At 41.9% G+C, this 21,452-nt stretch overlaps 1 protein-coding gene and 1 long non-coding RNA gene across 9 annotated transcripts; one reads left to right on the top strand and one right to left on the bottom strand.

Moving 5' to 3' along the window:
* Nucleotides 1-1,303: 1,303 nt before the first annotated feature.
* Nucleotides 1,304-4,540, bottom strand: LOC135650375 (uncharacterized). 6 transcript variants are annotated; one of them, XR_010501516.1, is made up of 5 exons: nt 4,393-4,540; nt 2,872-3,056; nt 2,367-2,622; nt 1,632-1,743; nt 1,304-1,528 (listed from the first exon to the last, which is right to left on the bottom strand). It is a non-coding gene; the product is annotated as an uncharacterized LOC135650375 (long non-coding RNA). The 6 variants fall into 6 exon arrangements; XR_010501513.1 differs by lacking the exons at nt 2,872-3,056; nt 4,393-4,540 and having other exon boundaries at nt 1,632-1,807; nt 2,367-2,806; XR_010501515.1 differs by lacking the exons at nt 2,872-3,056; nt 4,393-4,540 and having other exon boundaries at nt 1,646-1,807; nt 2,367-2,806.
* Nucleotides 4,541-5,304: 764 nt separating this feature from the next.
* Nucleotides 5,305-21,130, top strand: LOC135650366 (E3 ubiquitin-protein ligase RGLG4-like). Of its 3 annotated transcripts, XM_065169601.1 has the most exons (12): nt 5,305-5,369; nt 5,463-5,793; nt 19,116-19,200; nt 19,268-19,408; nt 19,480-19,593; nt 19,678-19,775; nt 19,860-19,939; nt 20,022-20,127; nt 20,232-20,359; nt 20,427-20,550; nt 20,633-20,689; nt 20,797-21,130. In XM_065169601.1, the coding sequence occupies exons 2-12, from the start codon at nt 5,467-5,469 to the stop codon at nt 20,878-20,880; spliced, it is 1,344 nt and encodes a 447-aa protein (XP_065025673.1). In that variant the 5' UTR covers nt 5,305-5,369; nt 5,463-5,466; the 3' UTR covers nt 20,881-21,130. The 3 variants fall into 3 exon arrangements, with proteins under 3 accessions (XP_065025673.1, XP_065025681.1, XP_065025687.1); XM_065169609.1 differs by lacking the exon at nt 5,305-5,369 and having other exon boundaries at nt 5,398-5,793; XM_065169615.1 differs by lacking the exons at nt 5,305-5,369; nt 5,463-5,793 and adding an exon at nt 18,426-19,045.
* The last annotated feature ends 322 nt before the right edge of the window (nt 21,131-21,452 follow it).

Below are 21,452 nucleotides of genomic sequence, written 5' to 3'. Positions count from 1 at the left end.
CAATCCAATTATGATCACTGGTCGTTGGAGTAGTCGTGAGATTTGCTTGAGGCCAATGTGATTGAGCAGGAAGTTTGGGTCGAGATCGACAGACCTTTGCAGAGTGACCGACTTTATCACATAGTTGGCAAACAATTCTTTGTTGGTTTGTGTAGTGAGGGCGCCAGGACTGCGGATGATTGAAGAAGCCACCTTGGTTGTTGTGATTGGAATGTTGAGGATGAGGAGGAGGAATAGTTGGTTTAGAGCTCATAGGTTCAGAAGGTGTCTTGGTCAAACCTTTGTTGACAATCTTGTTATACGAATTGCCCCTCCTTTTTTGAGTGACTTGAGCTGTGATGGATGGTCCTAGCGATTTGTCCTCGCGCTTGAGATATATCTCAAAGTCAATCAGCTTGTCGAAAAGTTCTTCGAATGTGATTGGTGAATCACGTGCCCGTATTGCTGCTGCCAATTCCTTGTACTCATCTCCGAGGCCATTGAGGATATGAACAGTAACTTCTTCATCACTGAGGGAATGACCTACCAAGGCCAAGTTATCGATGATAAACTTTATGTTATGTAGATAATCAGCAATATTACTTCCCTCTTGTTTTATCTTCATGAGGCTGGATAGAAGACTAAGCATGCGAGTGCGAGAACGATTGGCCAAGGTGGTTTGCAACTTGCATCAAGCTTCGGCAGCAGTGTCACATGAAGAAATGAGTCGGGCAAGGGATCCAGCGACCGAGGCTTGAATTGCTTGAAGGATGAGGCGATCCTGGCGTAACCATAGTTTGTGATCCGGATTTGGTACTGGATCAGATGCGCCTGGGATGTTGAGCATCGCCGGTGGACAACGAAGAGAGCCATCGACATAGCCTAGAAGATCATAGCCAAATAGTATATTAGAGAATTGAGCACGCCATGGTGCGTAGTTACCACCATTGGATAATTTGAAGGGGATGAGGGTTGCTGCATTTATGGAGATAAGGTTTGTATGTGGGAAGATACTATGGTTCCCTGCGGGAACAGTAATGGGAGCATCAGAGGTAGATGATGATGACATATGGAAGATATGATACAGCAGCTTCCATGGCCTGATGTGAAGCTGATGGGTGAGGTTGAAAGACTCAAAGAGGAGAACGCCGCTCTGATACCATGATAGAATGAGAGAATGAAGAATGAAATTGAGCAGAGAGATTTCCTCGCTCGCCAAGGATAAATTGATAAATTTTTTTTAATATCACAAGGATAAAATGATCTTTTCACACAGCCAAAAACGCTTTGTGAAAATCTTTTAAACTTGGTGCACTCTACTGCAAAATCACAAAGTTATGATTTTTTTTCAAAAATTTGTCCAATAAATAATCCAAAAAGCTAGTACAATTTTTCATTGTTGCAGTAAAGAAAATATCCCCGTAGCTAAATTTCCGATTGAATTTGACGACTTGTGCGGTTAGGTGAGGTGCTCAAAGGTTTCCCAGATGTCCCTGCTGTCTCTCATCCTCGATGACCAACGATTAGATGACGTCCTCTATCATAGCATCTGCAAGAAAATGGGGAAAAAAGGAATTAAAACCCAAATCTGAGAAAGCCGGTGGAAATCTTAGAAATGTTCTTAATATTACAGAGAAACAACATATACTCACGAGGAACAATTTACCACTTTTCTTAACGGTCATATCTATGTAGACATGCCACACGTCTAGAAGTGCCTATGCGATTGCAGGATTCTTTTGACGACCGGCAAACCAAAATTTCCTTTGAAGAAACATCAAAATGCCCATCATCATCAAAGAACATACAAGACTTCTGAAATAATGACCTACGCGGGATTAGCATAGAACACACAACAAGAAGCTGTAAGGTCCTATGATAGGTAAGCAAAGAACTTGATATCGCTCAAATACACAGTAGGCCAAAAAATAACTAATTGTACACTTAAGATTGATGAAAAAAACAAAGTGCAACCAGACTACGATACAACGACAAAGAACAACGATTTATATAAAACAAGATGCAAACAGAGCACAAGTTAAAAAATAAAGAATTTTAGGAAAACTCACTTGGTGCATAAGTAGAATATCCTTTGGAAAAATCAGCTAAATTCATTGACGTGGAAATCTAACAAATGAAATTACAATAAGTAAAGAAATGTTTTTATTAGAAAGAAAGGAAAACTGTTTCAAAGTGTTCAGAAGAAAAGGCAAGAGACTTTATTTTTACTCGGATTAATAATTCCATACAAGTACAGTATATTTTTTAGAATGATTTCTTTTAAAAGCAGGCACATATATTGTATCTACAGAAAAACTAGCTCAAAGCCTGTGTGCTGACATGAACGAGTTCCGACTAAGACATGCATTCCAGTGATAAAAATTTACCTCATCAACACTAGTTTCCAATATTCTTGCCCTTTCTTCTCTCTCTCTTGTTTGAGATGCCCAAGTTATCATTGCTCAATATGGTAACTCAACAAAGTTCCTGATGAGCCACGTGCTCCAATAGCTGCACTCTGTGGTTAGTGGTTCATGTTGTGTCCACTTTCTAATTCCTCCAGGTAGCAATTTGGGCAAACTTATTCGGCTTGCAATGCCTTCCGTTAAAAATAGCACAGATCTGATGTTGCCCAGCTTTGCACTTATCACATTGGATCCACCGGAGAACACATTCATGAATAAAGGAAATTTTCATGGTAGAGAAAAGAAAATTTGTAGAAACATAAAATCAAAAGGTCCTTAACCCTTCAGTTCAGCATCTGTTTCAGCATAAGTCAACCTCCTCTCTAAATCAGACATAAAAATCTCTTTTCCTGCAACCTAGATACTCTCACCACTTACCCCATAGCACTTGCTACAGATTACAGAATGAATTATTTGCATCACATACCTACTTAATAGTTTCAGAACTTCTCATTGTATAATAAACTTCCATTGGATTGATGTGGTTATATAACATAATGAATAGTATCCTGGTGGTGCCTCAAAAAGCAGCTTCTCCATCCTGCACAAACAGCATGATTTCTAATCTATCAAGTTTTCCATGTCCCGAGATTTCTCCATGTTTGTTTCGTCCTAAGTGACAAGGAAAATTTGCAGAATAAGACAACTAAATTTCTCTAGAGCACAAAGGGAAACTATCTAGAGTGTAACAAAAACCATGTGTAGGACAAAATCAATGAAAATAACTCAAAATCTTCAATGAAAAATACACAAGTTCTCAAGACCAATTTGAAATAATTTATACAAAAAAAATGTAAAGTGCAGTGCCAATTAATTAGACTTACAGCAGGCTGTATTCATAAAGTGTCTATGTTTCCATTCTCGTTTTTTAAACTGCTATGATTGCATTTGCAAAATTGTAACAAATCTATATATAACTCATAAAACAAGCAGAAACCATAAGACTTTCATCATTCTAGTAGCACCAGAAGACTCTGTATCCCAAATTTTGATTCTTGCTTTTGACTTGTTTAGCTTAAACCATGAGATGGACTCATACTATGACCTTACTACGGCAAAGAGTCATGATAACCAGAAGACAAATGGGTTGCCTGCATTCTTCAACATATATGAGTATCACCGGAGAAGAAGCGGCAACAGTAACTACTAAGGGTGTTCTAAAGGTTTCTAAAGGCGTTTTATTCCTTTTTCTCCCAATTGAGTTAAGGACTTTTAAGCTGACAAAAGTTGATGAGCACCCAATGTTGGACCCATATGCATATATTAACTGACAAAGACAATGTCGTATCAAAAGTTATACTCATGGAAAATGAATTTAACACACAAACGACGCATAATTTTACAACACACAGATTATAGACCATAACATATCATTTATTGTTAAGTGAGAGACAGCTTTACAATGTCACACCAGCATTTACTAGCAAATGATGTTGAGTTCTATCATAGCCAACCAACAGTATGTATCATAGTTTGGATGACCTTACAAGAATTTACAGATCCAATTGCTTTTATAGAGCTGATTTCTGGGAATTTATCAGCACACCCAAAATTTGAATTGTTAGAGCAAATAAACTGCACATGATAGCCACCTAAATTTTGAATTGTTGAAGCAAATAAACTGTGCATGATCCCCAAAGTTGGAATTAATAATTCCAAAATAGACATCAATTTGCTATGTTGAGGCGAGTTTCTGGCCAAATGTGTGATCATGTATAAAATCATATGAACATTCAGAATAGATACGCGCAGATCATGCCTTCTGTGGGTCCTTTCATTAAGGTGGCGGCGGTGGCTGAGGAAGGGAGAAGAGAGGGGACGGGGGCTGCCTGAGGCGGAGAGGGAAGGGAGACAAGGAGATGCGGAGAAGATGGAGGGCGATGGCTATTGGGAAACGGAGAAGAGCGAGAGAGAGAGAGAGAGAGAGAGAGAGAAGAGAGACAGGTACCGCCGGAGGAGAAGGGCTGCCGGTAGCCAGTCGTTGACAGGGAGATGTCGCCCACCGATGGAAGTTTGCGAAGCCACGTGATGGAGGCCATACTAACTCTGATAGCAAACCCTATAAGAGCAACGTTTCCCGAATACTCATTTGGCTCTCCAAGTTTTGATGCCTCAGAGATTACAACGCTTCTTATATTATCACTTGTTTTTCTAAACTATGTTAGACTCGAAGTGGTTGATCAATTTGAATTACTTTTGATCCGACTTGCACCAGAAGCCTTCCTACTCATCCGATGCGTATCCGAATGCTCGACGTTGCACATCAATATCGATATTAGATGGGTTACCGATATGATCCTTTGGAGCAGAATATTTTTCTTATCACATTTATTTTATTTTTATTATATTCACTACAAACTAAAATTTCATTCCTTATCAACAAGATAAGATGGTAAAACTATAAATTGAGTTCATTTGGCATTTAAGGACAGATGACCTCAAATCCAGTTGCAATGATTGATAGTAGAACAGAGTTAGAATCATGAATTAAGACGATAGTGAAAACATTGCTTCGGTTCTCTTTGCCTATATGCAGGGATAATCCAAATGTTTTACAGACATCAAGAGTACCTGCTGTTTCTCATGCATGCCCACTTCAGGACAGTAACTGAGGCACTCAAGGTGGCATTCTTATTCCCCAACCACATGTTTTAATGGTTTCGAGGAGAAAGAGGAGGCTTAATTACCGAATGATCGTTTCCCATGGAGACATCTTCAGCCAACTCTTGTAGGAAAAGTTGAGCTTTTGAGAAAAGCCATGGTGCATCGGATGCCGTGGCCCTCGCCGAGGTGGGAAGAGCACCGCGGGCTAAAGGCGCCTCGGGGAGAGGGATAGGGGAATGAAAAGGCTCCCAAACGAAGCGGCACCAAAGAGGAGCATCCACCGCCAGATTCATCACGCCTCTCTTCTCCAACAAATGAACGGTACTGTCACATGAACTCCTATCTCTCGCTCTCTCTCTCTCTCTCTCTCTCTCTCTCTAGATATCTCACGCTTCTCTCCGGTTCACTGGTCAGTAGCATGGGCAACGAGATCCCATGTGCCGGGCGATCTAGTCTTCGAGTTACGGACATCAACAGAGAGATTTCGTCGACGACTACTTTTCCGCCTCGGCATAGGCAAAGTTTCCAGGGTCAGGAAGCCGAGATGCATCTGAGATCCACAACCAGACCTTCTTCTCAGCCACCCACCAGGCAAAACCACCCGGAACACCGAGTTGAGAGGCTGCCACCCTCGACGAATTTAGCTTCGCAACCTTCTTTGAGGCAGCGCAGCGTCGAAGACGAGAGGAGACACCGGATGAAGAAGTACTCGTACATCCCCGACTACTACACCTCACTCGAACAGGTTCCGTCTTTTCACCTAACACTTCGTGGCATTCCTCTCGTTCAATTATGCAATATATTTATCATAATTAACCAAACCTTAGATTATTTATCATCATATATTTCAAATATTTATAATATAATATAATAGACAAAAAATATTATTTTAGAATTTTCGTTAACACTTCCAAGCATATAAAATTATCATCATATGATAATAATTATAAGAAGAGTTAAGTATAAGTCTTATATCGAACCATCCATACTCAATTTCGAATAGACGAATCATCTATACTATTTTGATTTTTGGTTTCAATTTGATTTGATTTGAATCGACATACTTAGAGCTAATTATATATTATCCCATATAGTTAGACATCCTTAGTATCTTCATCCATAGACTTCAAAAATTTATATTAAAATTTCTATAGTTATGAAAGTTAAATATTTAGCTTCATTTAAACTGATAAAAGCATGAAAATAATAGACAAAAAAATAATTTTAATATTTCAATTTATGGTGATAGACTGCAATACTATTGAGAGGTAAGGGTCGCTTTGCATCTGCGTCGACATCGACGTAGTTATCAAGCGACCCTTTTATCATTCTGTAACCGCGTTAGCATCAACGCAGATGTCGAGTGGCTCTTTGGTTGCTCGGTAACTGTGTTAACACTAATACAAATGCAAAGCGACAAAAGGGCTGCTCGACAACTACATTGATGTTAAGATCGATACAATTGTCGAGCGACGCAAATGTAGAGCGTCGACATCTGCGTTTTTTTTTTCCTTCTCTCTTTGCCTTATCTCTCATTGTCTACCATTTTTATCTTCTATCCTCTTCTAACAAGTATCAGACCACGTCATCGTCGAGACTCTACCGTCGACCATCGACTCAGTGATAAAGATAAGATTTACCCTATGAGGAAATCTCTTACTCTGTTGAGGGAAATCCTCTATTCTGTTGAGGAAAATCCTCTCTCCTAATCTGTATAAATATGAGAGGAATATGTTAATTCAAGCTAAAGTTACTTCAATAAAACTTCTTTACTTCTTCAATAAAGTTTCTTCAATAATTGTTCTTATCTTCTATTATTTTCATTCTGGTATCAGAGCCACTTGCCTAGAGCAAGCTCTCTTTTCGTTGTCGACTCATTTGTTGCTTCTCCACCTCCGACGGCAAAAGATCGATGCGATAAATCTTTCCTCCTCAGCGAACGACAATTATCTTCTCCACTGTCACTCTGCACCAACGTCCGTTCCCTTCCGCTGTGGCATCTCTAGTGCTACGCTCACCAGCACTGCCCCACCTTTCCTCATTTGTTGTAGCCTTCTTCTCTATTGTAGCATCTTTTGCAGCTTTCTCCTTTGTTGTACCTCTATTGCAGCTTTCTCCTCTCTCCTCTGCTGCACCTCTGTTGTAGCTTCCTCTTTTACTATAGTATCGCTGCAACATCACTGCAACTTCCTCCTTTGCTGCAACTTCCTCCTCTACTGTAGCTTATTCCTCTACTACAGCATTGCTATAGCTTTTTCTATTATTGCAGCTTTCTCCTCTACTGCAGTCGTCGTTGTCGCAACCGCAACAACAACAACAACAGCAGTAGTGATTTGCTCTTGTCCTACTCACGAAGCCTCTGGCTCGTAAATCATTCTTTGCGAGCACTATCTTGCAGGGGCATGGTAGAAGATAAGATTTCCCCAACTATATGAGGAAATCTCTTTACTCTATTGAGGGAAATCCTCTATTCTGTTAAGGAAAATCCTCTCTCCTAATCTGTATAAATAGGAGAGGAATATGTTAATGTATTCAAGCTAAAGTTACTTCAATAAAGCTTCTTTACTTCTTCAATAAAGTTTCTTCAATAATTATTCTTATCTTCTATTATTTTCATTACTCAGCACCCTGACCACTGAGACACTCGTCGTCTTCGTACAGTGACTCACCCTGCTCCATGAGTCAGTTTCTGTCTACTTTCTCATCGATCTCTATGCTTGTTCCGCCACGCCATCGCCGGCTGATCTCCATCGCTCGCGACCCTGCCTTCCGGTCTCTACCGCACCACCCCGCCCTCCCCGCGAACGCTATTGCCTCGCTGTGCCCCAAGACGGTGCCATCGATCATGATCTAATTCACGATCTTGCTGCTCTGCCCGCTTCCCGCCATCCCTATCCATGTCGCCCTCCCGAGCGCCTCGAATAACGACGACAGTGTTAGAACCCTTGCAGATTCTAAACTTGGGGTTGATCTCTTTAGGGGATCGGCCTCCTTGGAACTCTATAGGGGTTCCTCCCTCCAAGTTGCTGCTCAAAGGCTGCATAAAAGATTCATCTATTGCTTGAGAAAAGAGGAGGAATACATGGCTATTTATAGGGCTTCTAAACCCTAACTCCTAATAGGACTCCTACTTAAGACTCTTACTTCTAACCAACTCCTAATAGGACTCCTACTCAAGACTCCTATTCTCTTACAACTCCTAATTCTTCTCTAAGAAAAAACCTTTTACATGAATGTCCCTCTCAATTAGGACTCTCCTAGCTAGAGTCCTAACATTTTTACATGAATGTCCCTCTCAATTAGGACTCTCCAAGCTAGAGTCCTAACAGACCCGCCCTCTTCAAATCAGCCTTGTCCTCGAGGCTGATGATTCATGAATTCTGGGAATTTGATCTTCAAGTTGTCATAGTTCTCCCAAGTGGCATCTTCTTTTGGTAGGTTCGCCCACTGTATTAGCACTTCATTAGTGGGTCGTCGTCGTCGAGTCACGATCCGTCGATTAATAATGGCACTTGGCTGGGTCTGGAGTTCTCTTTGGGTAGTCATATTTGGTGGGTGGCTTTGGGCTGTCTCCAAGCACCTGTTTAAAACTTTCGGTTGGCTGTTGGTTTGTGGGTGATATGTCATACTCCTTTTCAATTTAGTACCCTGCATATAGAATAACTTTGTCCAAAATCTGCTATTGAAGATGCAAGTAGAATTTGTCACAAGCACAATGCGTCCCTTATAGTGTAATTCTTTTGAGTCCCAATTGTAATGAGCCATGGGGTTTGGTGCTTCCTCTAATTTTTTTATAATCTTACTAGTATCTGAATCTTCTTGCCATTCCATCTTAATATCCTCAAGAAAGTCGCTGGTCGGAAGTGAAACGGTCGAAACTTCAACTTGCTCGGGTAGCTGCGAAAGCGCATCTGCAAGAACATTCTCTTTCCCCTTTTTGTAAGTTATTTCAAAATCAAATCCAAGAAGTTTTGTTACCCATTTTTGCTGCTCGGGGGAAGATATCTTCTGTTCCAAGAGATATTTTAGGCTTTTATGGTCGGTCTTGATTTGAAAGTATCGCCTGATCAAGTACAATCTCCACCTCGTTGCTGCGCGCACAATGGCGAGCATCTCCTTATCATATGTTGACATATTTTGATCAGAGGGAGATAATGTCTTGCTAGTGTATGCGAGTGGTCGACCATCTTGCATGAGAATGGCTCCAATTCTGACTCCAGATGTGTCGGCCTCAATAATGAAGGGTCGGTTGAAATCTGGTAGTGTTAGCACCGGCGTCGTCGTCATGGCTGCCTTAAGTTTGTCGAAGGCAGCGGAGGCTCTGTCCAACCATTGGAAGACATTTTTTTCTAGTAAGGAAGTAAGTGGTGCACTGATCTTTCCATAGTTTTTCACGAACTTGCGGTAGTAGCCTGTTAAACCCAGAAAGCCATGTAGCAATTTTATGTTTCTCGAGGTCGGCCAGTTTTGCATTGCTCCAATTTTGAAGGGGTCCACTGCCACACCTTCCTCTGATATGATATGCCCAAGATATTCTACCTTTTGTTGAAGAAAGCAAAAATTTGTGGTTGTTGTGTGTTCAAAAGGTGGTTTTCCGTATGTCTTCTTTGCATGCTCGTATTTGATGATACCCGGATCAAAGGTCCAGTTTTGTAAAGATTTGTGCTCCCTTTCATCTAGCAATTCATCTACTATTGGAATAAAGTATTTGTCCTTGATGATTATGCCATTGAGAGCTCGGTAATCAACACATATTCGCCTTGTTCCGTCCTTCTTGCATACAAGTAGCACCGGCGAAGAGTAGAGGTTAAAACTTGGCCGAATAACTCCTGTTTCGAGCATCTCTTTTATAATCCTTTCTATTTCATCCTTCTGGAGATGTGGATACTGATATGGCTGAGCATTTGCTGAAGATTTGCCTGGAAGAATTATTATACAATGATCATGCCGACAGGTAAGAGGTAGGTTGCGCGGTTCGTCAAATATATTTGAAAATTCAGCAAGCAAAGGAAGTAGATTTGGATCTTCAAATTCTGTTAGCTCTCCCTTAGTTTGCTGCTCAAGTTGTACCAAAAAGCCGCTGCATGCTTTATGCAAAACATTCTCCATTTGTTGTGTGCAAATCGTTGTTATGTCGCCCCCACGTTTCCCGTGCAATGTCACCTGTTTCTCCTTACTGTAAAATTTCATAATTAGTTTCATAAAATTCCAGGAAATATCACCTAATGTCGTCAACCATTTAATTCTGAGCATGGCCTCATGATTGTTAAGAGGGAGAAGGAAGAAATCTGTAATTATCTCTTGGTCCTGCAGCAATAGTTTCTCCTGTAAGCGCCTATGATCACAATTCAAAATCCGTCCGTCGGCGACCTTAACATCAAACCTGCAGCGATTCTCGATAGGTAATGATATCCGAACAGCAAGCTTACTATTTAGGAAGTTAGTAGTACTGCCCGTGTCGATGAGAACAGTGATTGGTTGTTGTTTGAGAAGGCCTCCAATTTTCATCGTTTGCGGGTTTGAGTAGCTAGCTAGTGTATGTACCGTAACTTCGGTCGGTTGTGGCTCTTCTTCTGCATCTTCTTCTTCATATTCAAAGCTCTCTTTTGGATGTTCAATGACCTCTTCTTCTATCGGTTCAATCATAAGAAGTCCTCCTTTACTGCAGCGATGCTCACGGCTCCACGGCTCGTCACAATGCCAACATAACCCCTTCGCATATCGCTCCCGAAGCTCTTCTCCTGTTAACCTCTTTGGTGCAGGGACTTGGTCAACAGTAGGGGGGGCTGAGGGCTTCAATATTACTGGTTGAGGAGTGACCCTAGTCCTCCGAGCTTCATGGTTCAATTGCTCCTCTTGATGTCGTGCGAAAGAGATGGCTGTCATAAGCGTATACGGTTGTCGCGCTTTAACTTCTCCTCGGATCTCCGGCTTCAAGCCCTCAATGAAGGTCCTCAATAGCTGTTTTTGAGAGCAATCATGATTTTGATTAGATAACCTTTCAAACCTGGTTTGGTACTCCTGAATGGTGGAGGTTTGTCGGATCTTTGCTAGTTGTTCGTCAATATTCTCGTAATTGGTTGGTCTGAAGCGAATCAGCAGTTCTTCTTTGAATTGTCGCCATGAAAGGACTCCATAAGTATGTTCAAACCAGTCAAACCATTGAATAGCATCCCCTTCAAGATGTATAGCTACAATTTTCACCATAGATACATCCGCGGTTTTGTGGTACCGAAAATATCGCTCCGCGTGCGAAATCCAACCAATCGGGTCTCCTTCTTCCCATCTAGGGAAGTCCACTCTCATGCATGGATAGTTGGGGTTGGTCATAGAGCTTCCCCTCTCTTGGAAGTCATCTCTTCGGGCTTGGTGTGATTGGGCAAAGCTCTCTCCTTGATATGATTTCTTCGGGCTTAGTGGTCGGCCCAATCTGAGTTCGGTAAAGAGCGTCCGAATCTTATCCTCCATTCGCGCCTCCAAGGCTTCGAATTTAGCATTGATTGCCTCCTTAGATGCCATAGTATATGGCCCCAAATCAATGATGTTAAGATCTCTCTTTTGCTGTTGGGTTAAAGGCATGTATAGGTTGAGAGAAGTTGATGGTCGAAAGTGTTGGTGGATTGGTGGATGTAGGCTACGGTTTAGGCTTGTTTTGTGGCTGTTTTGGGTGCAGTTTAAGGGTGTGGTTTGGTAGAGTTTTAGGGCTCTGGATGAAAGTTTTGGATCTGTGGTAGATGGTAGCAAAGGTTTGACAGAAATCCGTGGAAGTTGCAGCAAGTATGTGCTGTCTTGTAAGAGTAGAATTGTCGTCGAAGAAACAACGGTTTCTCGACGTAATTTCCACCAAAAACTTAAGAGAATTGAGGAGGGAATTGATAGCAAAATCACAGTTTATATGACAGCAAGGATATCTAATTTAATCAAGAAAATTTCGGCAGTATAACAGCAAAGAAATTGGTGCAAGTTGCAATTGCAGAATTATCGTCGAAAAATTTCAGCGGGTTACGATGAAAATTTGCAGCAACATAAAATCGTTTTTAGAGATGAATTTCTTAATAGATCAATCTTAGATGGAAGCCAAGATGATATATGAAGTCTATAAGAAATTTCATTCAAAAAAGATTGCAAATAGATGGGTTAAGGCAACGATATGCAGCTGAAATTTTCTGCAGCATAGATTTTCAAGTGCAGCAGATTGGACATAAAAGATCAGTAGTTTATATTGAGAATTTTTCGATGAAACTAAAGGGAAATCTACTGTTAGGAAGTGTCAAAGATGTCATAAAAATTTCGTAGAAATTTGGAAAGAAAAAGCACAGTAGCAAGATCAAACAGATGGTGCTATGCGGCTTGAATTCTGCAATTCAAGTGCAGCAGATTGGACATAAAAGATCAGTAGTTTATATTGAGAATTTTTTGATGAAACCAAAGGGAAATCCACTATTAGGAAGTGTCAAAGATGTCATAAAAATTTCGTAGAAATTTGGATAGAAAAAGCACAGTAGCAAGATCAAACAGATGGTGCTATGCGGCTGGAATTCTGCAATGTATCTTTCGTCGTAGAGATGAAAACTTTGTGACGAAAAGTTTATGCAGCAATATAAGAACGATTTTGTTTTTTTTTTATTTTCGAATAAGGATAACTAAATTGCAGCAGCAGTAAGGTAGGAAACCAGAACCTGTTGCAATTCACGGGGAGATCAAAGGATGATCCGCGGTGATGGAGATGATGGCGGAATTCGGTGACGATCTTTTAAGCAATTGTGGGAATTGCTTTGGATGGTTGTAGAGGGTTGATGGATGGCTGTGGAAGGGCAGCGAGACGCCAAGAACGCTGCTCTGATACCAGGTGTTAGAACCCTTGCAGATTCTAAACTTGGGGTTGATCTCTTTAGGGGATCGGCCTCCTTGGAACTCTATAGGGGTTCCTCCCTCCAAGTTACTGCTCAAAGGCTGCATAAAAGATTCATCTATTGCTTGAGAAAAGAGGAGGAATACATGGCTATTTATAGGGCTTCTAAACCCTAACTCCTAATAGGACTCCTACTTAAGACTCTTACTTCTAACCAACTCCTAATAGGACTCCTACTCAAGACTCCTATTCTCTTACAACTCCTAATTCTTCTCTAAGAAAAAACCTTTTACATGAATGTCCCTCTCAATTAGGACTCTCCTAGCTAGAGTCCTAACATTTTTACATGAATGTCCCTCTCAATTAGGACTCTCCAAGCTAGAGTCCTAACAGACAGCCAGTGAACCACCCCCTCGTCGCCCCCGACCAAGATCGCCAGAAACAATTGTTGGCACAAGGCCACCCCGGGCAACACCATGCCCTTCCCTGTCTCCTCTTCCCCACCATCCTCGCCTCCTCTTAACCCCATCCCCAAATCCTTCACCCGCTGCTACAGTTGGCCTAGAGTACGTTGTGCTCTGTTCTCTACTGACCTCCATAACTGCACTGCCTTCTGCCATCTTGACCTTCTGCCTTCTTGTGGGGCTCCCTAGCCCACCTCACTGGGCTCCAAGTGCTCAGCCTCGGCGATAACTCGTTCGACCCTAGTCCCTTCCCGAAGGTGGTGGTGAGCTTGACCAAGCTCAACTAGTCAGCTGCTAACTCCGCCCGTTGCTATAGTTGGCCCAAAGCCGCAGTAGCCTTCTCTGCCGTAGCAGCCTCCTCTACCGCAGCCGTAGCAGCCTCCTCTACCGCAGCCTCTAAAATTCCAAGGACGTTGCGACATCTCCGCGGCCGCTTCCCGGCCTGCAGTAGCTATCAGTAGCTTCCTCTGTTGTGGTCGCTTCCAAGCTCCCTGATAATGCCTCCTTTGCCGCAGCAACCGCAGCAACTTCCTCTATCGCAGTAGCCTTTTCTGCCGGAATAGTTGCTGTAGCAACAACGATCTGCTCTTCTCACAAGTCTTCTCCATCCCTCCTTCTCCATCTTCCGTGAAGATCACTACTAAAAAAAAAAACATAAAATAAATTATCTTCTTCTAATATTCCAGTTACTATTTCTGTAGGGACTCATAATACTTCTCCTATAGGGCTTATCTCCATCAATGCTGTCACGCTAATCCTTTTCAAGTTATCAAAGGGTGGCAACTATGCATCCTGGATGGCTCAATTTTCTAATCTCTTATTTAGATACGACTTGCTAGGCTACATCGACGACTCTTTCAGTTGTCCGCCAGCTATGATCAACATCCCCGAAGAACCTAGTCCAGTACCAAATCCAGCTCACAAACTGTGGCTGCGTCAAGATCGTCTCATCCTCTAAGTTATTCAAGCCTCAGTTGTTGGATCAGTCGCTCCATTGATATTTTTATGTGTGATTGCTACCGAAGTGTGGTCTAAACTATAAACAACCTTGGCGAATCATTTGCGTACTCGCTAGCTCAGTCTTCTATCCAAGCTAATGGTGACAAAACAAAAAGGAAGTACTATCACTGATTATCTACAAAATATCAGAGTTATCATCGATGACTTGGCTTTGATAGGTCATTCCCTATGTGACGAAGAGATCATTATCTATACCCTTAATGGTCTCGGAGATGACTACAATGAATTGGCAACTGCAATTTGGGCACACGACTCGCCAGTATCATTTGAAGAACTCTATGACAAGTTGACTGACTATGAGACGTATTTGAAGCATAAGGACAAACTACCCAGACCGACTATCACAGCTCAAGTTAGTCACAAGTCTAAGAGGAAGGGCACTCGGTACCCTACGAACACCACCAAAGGTTTGGCCAATACACATCTTGATCTTATGGGTCCCATGCAAACCCCCCCCCTTATCCTCCTAATCATAACTTCTTATAAAGTGGCAACTCCAATAATCGTCCGCCTTGGCATCCTACCCCACCAAGCCAACAAAGACGGGTCGTCTGCTAGTTGTGTAATAAAATTGGACACTCTGCTAAAGTTTGTCGGTCTCGACCCTGCCTCCCTGCTCCGTCACACTAGCCTCAAGCAAATCTCTTAACTACTCCGACGACTAGCCAGCCCAATTGGATTATCGATTATGGTGCCTCCCATCACATCACCTATGATCTTCAGAATTTGTCTCTCCATAACACTTATGGTGGTGATGAAGATATCATCATCGATGACGGTAAAAGACTTCCTATAACTTATACTGGTTCCACAACGCTTAATTATGATACTACAACCTTTACACTCGATATGTTTTATATGCCCCTCATATTAAACGAAACCTCATTTCTATTTCTTAATTTTATAAACATAACAATACTTCAATTGAATTCTTTCCTGATTCCTTTCTTGTCAAGGACTTGAGCATGGGAGTATCCTTGGTCCAGGGCCCGAATAGAGGTAACATTTACGAATGATCGTCAGCTCCACAAATAACCGAGCCCATTGTTTACTCTTCCATTGCGGCTTTAGTTGATGTGTGGTATCGTTGTCTTGGTCATCTCTCGTCCCTTATTCAGTAGAAATTAGTTTCTCGTTACTCTTTTCCTATTTTTAAATCATATAATTCTATTACGCATTATGATTTATATCTTAGTAATAAAAGTCATCGATAGCCCATTGGCTCATCTTCCATATCCTCCTCTAAATCATTTGAAATTATTTATACCAATGTTTGGGGCCCTGCTCCATTCTTGTCTTTTGATAAATTCAGCTTTATGTCATTTTTGTAGATCACTTCACTAAGTACACATGGTTATATCCTCTTCACCATAAATCTGATGTTTCCACTATCTTTCCTACATTTTGAAAGTTGGTTGAAAACTACTTTCAATCTACAATCAAGACGGTTTACTCTGACGGTGGTGGTGAATATCAAGCCCTGGCATCCTATCTCTTAGCTTGTGGTATCCAACACTTCAAGTCTCCCCTGCATACTCCTCAACTAGTTAGCTCTGCCAAACATAAACATCGGCATATAGTAGAAACTGGGCTCACACTTCTACATCAGGCCTCTATGTCTTCAAACTTTTGGACAACAATCTTTCAAACTATCGTCTACCTTATTAATAGAATACCTACACTAGTCCTACATTACCAGTCCCCCTTTGACACACTCTTACACAAACCTCTAAACTTTTATAAACTCTGAGTATTCGGTTGTCTATATTATCCATGGTTACGTCCCTATGCCTCTCATAAGTTAACATCAAGATCTAATCCTTATGTCTTTATAGGTTATTCTCTTAACCATAATGCTTTCCGCTGCTATAATCTCCACGCTCACAAAGTCTTTATATCACGTCACGTTATTTTTATTGAGTCTATCTTTCCTTTCCAAAATCATACATATCCTTCCATGCGGACCGCTTCACTAATCATTCCTCGCTGGAGTATACCTCCGATCCAACCAGACGAGCCTCCTATGTCATCGTCCAGTTCCTCCCCTCCAGATCCACACTTTACTACTCCTCCAGTCCAGTAATTTCCCATTCCCTCCATTCCTACTCCACTCCTTCCTTCTCAAATTGATGGGGTCATAAGTTCAGAAACGCAATCATTATCTTTACCTCCTTCTCGATCAAGTGATACTGACATGCTTCCACTTGACCCGACTTGTGTAAATGATTCTCCACTGTTTATTCCAACAACACAACCTCACAATCTCGTAATCTTCAACCATCCTATGACCACATACTCTAAGAGTGATATTTTTAAACCACGTCAAATCCTTGACCTACATGCTATCATGGATTCCTCATCCACCACTGTTGAACCCACCACCTTCACTCAAGCCCAAAAATCTCCGCATTGGCGTACCTCCATGTGTGAGGAATATAATGCTCTCCTCCATAACTCAACATAGGATCTAGTACCTTTTTATCCTACAGAAAATATTATCGGGTGTAAGTGGGTCTTTCGAATTAAGTGGAACCCAGATGGCTCTGTTGCCCGATATAAGGCACGCCTCGTCGCCAAAGGATTTTATCAAAGACCTAGAGTTGATTTCACTGAGATGTTTAGTCTCATTATTAAGCCCACTACAATCTGACTTATCTTGAGTCTGGCCACCACTAAGGGCTGGCAATTATGATAATTGGATGTTAATAATGTCTTTTTACAGGGGACTCTAACTGAAGATGTTTTTATACAACAACCTCCTGGTTTCACTCATCCTCAATGTCCAAGGCATGTTTGCAAACTTCGAAAAGCTATTTATAGACTTTGTTAGGCTCCACGAGCTTGGTACACTGAACTTGGCTCCTTTTTTACTTTAGTTGGCTTTATCAACTCCAAATCTGATATCTCGTTATTTCTACGGCAACACCATGGAGACACAATATATATTCTGGTATATGTGGATGATATTATTGTTATAGGCAACAATTCCATAGAAATCCAAGTATTTATCAAACAATTAGCAGAATGATTCTCGCTTAAAGATCTTGGACCCTTGAACTACTTTCAAGGCATAGAAGCTACATTCACATCTTTCGGTCTCTTTCTATCACAAAGAAAGTGCATTCAAGATTTGTCATCAAAGACAAACATGTAGGACGCAAATATGGTTACAACCCCTCTCTGCTAGTGGCTCTCTCAAATTATCTAATAGAAGTCCTACTACGGAATCCACTCAATACCGACAAGTCGTTAGCTCTTTACAGTACTTAGCTCTTACCCGTCCAAACATCTCCTTTGTAGTTAATAAATTATCATAGTTTACATAGAGGTCATCTACTATGCACTAGTCTGCGGTCAAACGAATCCTGCGATATCTTAAAGGGACACTCCTTTCTTCGTAAAAACTCTTCACTTCATCTTTATGCCTTTGCCGGTGCCGATTGGGCAGACAACTTTGATGATAGAATATCCACATCGGGTATATTGTCTTTCTTGACACAAATCCAATCAATTAGAGTTCTCAGAAGTAAAAGATAGTCGCACGGTCTACAATTGAAGCTGAATACCATGTCATCGTCATTGCTACTGTAAAACTCAATTGGGTCACAAATATGCTCAAGGAACTTAACATCAATTTTACTCCTACAATATATTGTGATACTGTCAGAGCTACCTATCTATGCGTTAATCCGATGTTCCACTCTCATATAAAACATATTGCTATCGACTTCCACTTTGTACGCGATCAAGTTGTCCGTCGTCAACTTCGTGTTTCTCATGTATATATGACTGATCAATTAGCCGACTCACTCACGAAGCCTCTCGCTCGTAAACATTTTGCATTGCATCGATCCAAGATTGGTATCCTTGATGGGAGCATCATCTTACGGGAGCATGATAGTAGATAAGATTTCTCTAACAAAATAAAAAAAAAATTTATTTTATTAAGAAAAATCCTTCCTCCTGTATGAATAGGGAGAGAATGTTAATGCAAATAGCTTCTTCCATAACTGTTATCTCCTATCCTCTGTTTTTAAATCTAAATAACAGGACCGTAAGAAAGTCTTATAACTAGCCCACATGCTTACGTGGACCGTGCCAGAAGTTTCTAAAGCCTCGACCGTGTCATTCCTTAATCCACATACACCGAACAGGTATAACTTAGATCGGAGATAAGGTATCAGATGCCATACGGCTCGTTGAAAGGAAGAAGCATCACACTACTAACATTTATTCTCCCTAAAGATCAAAAGCGCACCACCTAGAAGGATCCAAGAAACTTCCTCTGCCTCTCCTTTATAAGAAGACAAACATCCAACTTCTTAGTTGGAACATGGTTTATCCAGTGGAATGAACCATGTCCCAGTCAAGTCTTAACGAAGCAAACCCCCATCCCACCTCCTCCCTCTTCCTCTCTCCCAAATGCTGACATGGGCAATGTGTTGACCCGAGCTCGAGTTATACTTCGCCGCCGGTCGCCTGTGCAACGTCAGAGTCAGCCCAGTATGAGGCGAAGTTCCCGGGACCCATCGGAGAGGCAGGGGACCACCACGAGACCTGCTGCCTCCGGGCCATCCACCGACCACCGAAGCCTCGATCGTAGAAGTCAACTTATCCAGAAGTACGCCTTCATCCCTGACAACTACACCTCGGTCGACCAGGTTCAGCCTTGCAATGGACAGTTGCTGCGGTACCGGTGAGATGTAAGTTTAATGGATGCTGAATTCGCAGGTCACCGCTGCCTTGAGAGAAGCAGGTCTGGAGTCGTCGAATCTGATACTTGGGATCGATTTCACCAAAAGCAACGAGTGGACAGGTTTGTAGCAGAAAGAAGCATTGTGTTTTCTGTGTTCTTGCTGCTGACGCTGCATGATTCTTCCAAGGGAAACTTTCTTTCGACGGCCAGAGCTTGCACAAGATCGGCGGCAGGTCGAATCCTTACGAGCAAGCGATCACCATAATCGGGAAGGTGTTGGCTCCGTTCGACGAAGACAATTTGATTCCTTGCTTCGGGTTCGGCGACCGTAAGGCCTCGTATGCTCTGCTGCTACCGAATGCATGCGTGTTCTTCTTCTGACATTTTTGCTCATGACAGACACCACTCATGATCGGGAGGTGTTCAGCTTCCATCCCGATCAATCTCCTTGCCATGGATTCAACGAAGTGTTGGCTTGCTACAGGAAGATAGTTCCACACTTGAGACTCGCAGGTGCCTCTTCAACCTACCGCTTCATCTTCTACGTCGCAGAGACCGAAACCTACTCTGACAGCTTTGTGTCTGTGTTTCCCGTAGGACCGACCTCCTTTGCGCCCATCGTGGAAGCCGCCGTCGACATCGTGGAGCGAAGTCGAGGACAATACCATGTGTTGGTCATCATTGCAGACGGCCAGGTTCTGCTCTTTGCTGCTTCTTCTCCCCCCATGTTTCCTCGATCAAGCAAGCATTGAGTACTGGTCGCATGATCTGTTGTGAAGGTCACCAGAAGCGTCGGCATAAACGACGGGGATCTCAGCCCACAAGAGAAGAAAACCATCGACTCAATTGTGATGGCAAGGTAAATGTTCATCGCTCATGGTTCTGCCCAAATATGTAAGCAAGCTTTCGAGCTAATCACATCCATCGTCAAAATCCTGTAGCGCTTATCCATTATCCATTGTGCTTGTTGGAGTTGGCGATGGACCTTGGGATGACATGAAGAAGTTCGATGACAGGATTCCGGCACGCGATTTCGACAACTTTCAGGTCCTGAAACATCGAGATCTCTTCTTCATCTTCTTCCAGCTAGCTGATTCAAAGATGACTTGGTTCAAGTCGTATTGGTTTTTAGCTTCCATTCCACGATGCAGTTTGTTAACTTCACTGCTATCATGGGCAAAAATGCAAACGCAGCAGAGAAGGAAGCAGCCTTTGCTCTTGCTGCTCTGATGGAGGTTCCCATTCAATACAAAGCAACGCTAGAGCTTGGCATTCTTGGGTGGGTACGCCATTGCTGATTCCGAACCTCCTCTAACGATCGCTGCCTCTAATCCTCCTGTGTACAGGCGGGTGACAGGGAAGGCCAAGCGAGTTGTGCCACGGCCTCCTCCATTACCAGTCGCCCAAAGACAGAGTTCCTCGAGGCCTGCACGAAGCAGCTCAGAAAGAAACAGCGATGACCAGAACCAGGTAACACCACCACATTTACCGCATTCGAACCCTTGGAGATTGGAGCCATGTGATCGATCATTTCGGTTTGTTTTCTTGGCAGATTTGCCCGATCTGCTTGGCCAATAAGAAGGACTTGGCCTTTGGTTGTGGCCACATGGTAAATCCCACCCCATCACATGCATCAATCAATCTTCTGATGCCCGATTGCTGTAACATCCGATCATTTCATCTCTCTCTCTTTCTCTCTCTCTCTCTCTCTTGCAGTGTTGCAGAGAGTGTGGTGAGAACTTGAGCAGATGCCCGATCTGCAGAGCAACCATAACGTCGCGCCTGAGGTTGTACTCCTGAAGGTTTGACCGACAAGAACTCGTGATCGCCGAAGGGTTGAACGCCAATAAAGTTTCATGTTATGCGTCTCCAAGTTATGTTTGCAGATTTCATGGATGTGATTTGTCTCTTTGTTGTGTACTTTTATTCTCAGTAAGTACTCTTCTGTACAAATGTGTTCTGTATTAGTAAGATTAACTGCTGTACCACAAAGAACTATGTCTGTCAGTCTTGGTTCTCAAATTTGTACTAATGAAGTAGTTTATATGTATATTATATGAACAGTCTTCATGCACTAAAGATATCCTTTTTTAATTTATTTATTTTTTGGTAGAATAGAAGGTTATTGTGGGTTATAACATGATATTATGGAAGGATTTCTATTATTTGATGACCCTAATTTGTATGCTCGTCATTTTTGGCACTAACTAATTGTGAGAGTTAAATAAGTATTTTAATAGGTTTTAACTACTTCCAAAGAGTCATAATTAAATTCAAATTCTTCGTTGGATTAAGATCTGGATTTAATTAAGGATTCTAACAAGAATATTCATTAAAGAATCAAGGTTCATCCCTATAAATACATCGAATAT

The sequence above is a fragment of the Musa acuminata genome, chromosome BXJ1-4 (genome assembly GCF_036884655.1).
Source record: "Musa acuminata AAA Group cultivar baxijiao chromosome BXJ1-4, Cavendish_Baxijiao_AAA, whole genome shotgun sequence".
NCBI classification, from domain to species: Eukaryota; Viridiplantae; Streptophyta; class Magnoliopsida; order Zingiberales; family Musaceae; genus Musa; species Musa acuminata.
The sequence above is the reverse complement of the archived record's forward strand: the minus strand, read 5'-3'. Positions and strand labels throughout refer to the sequence as shown.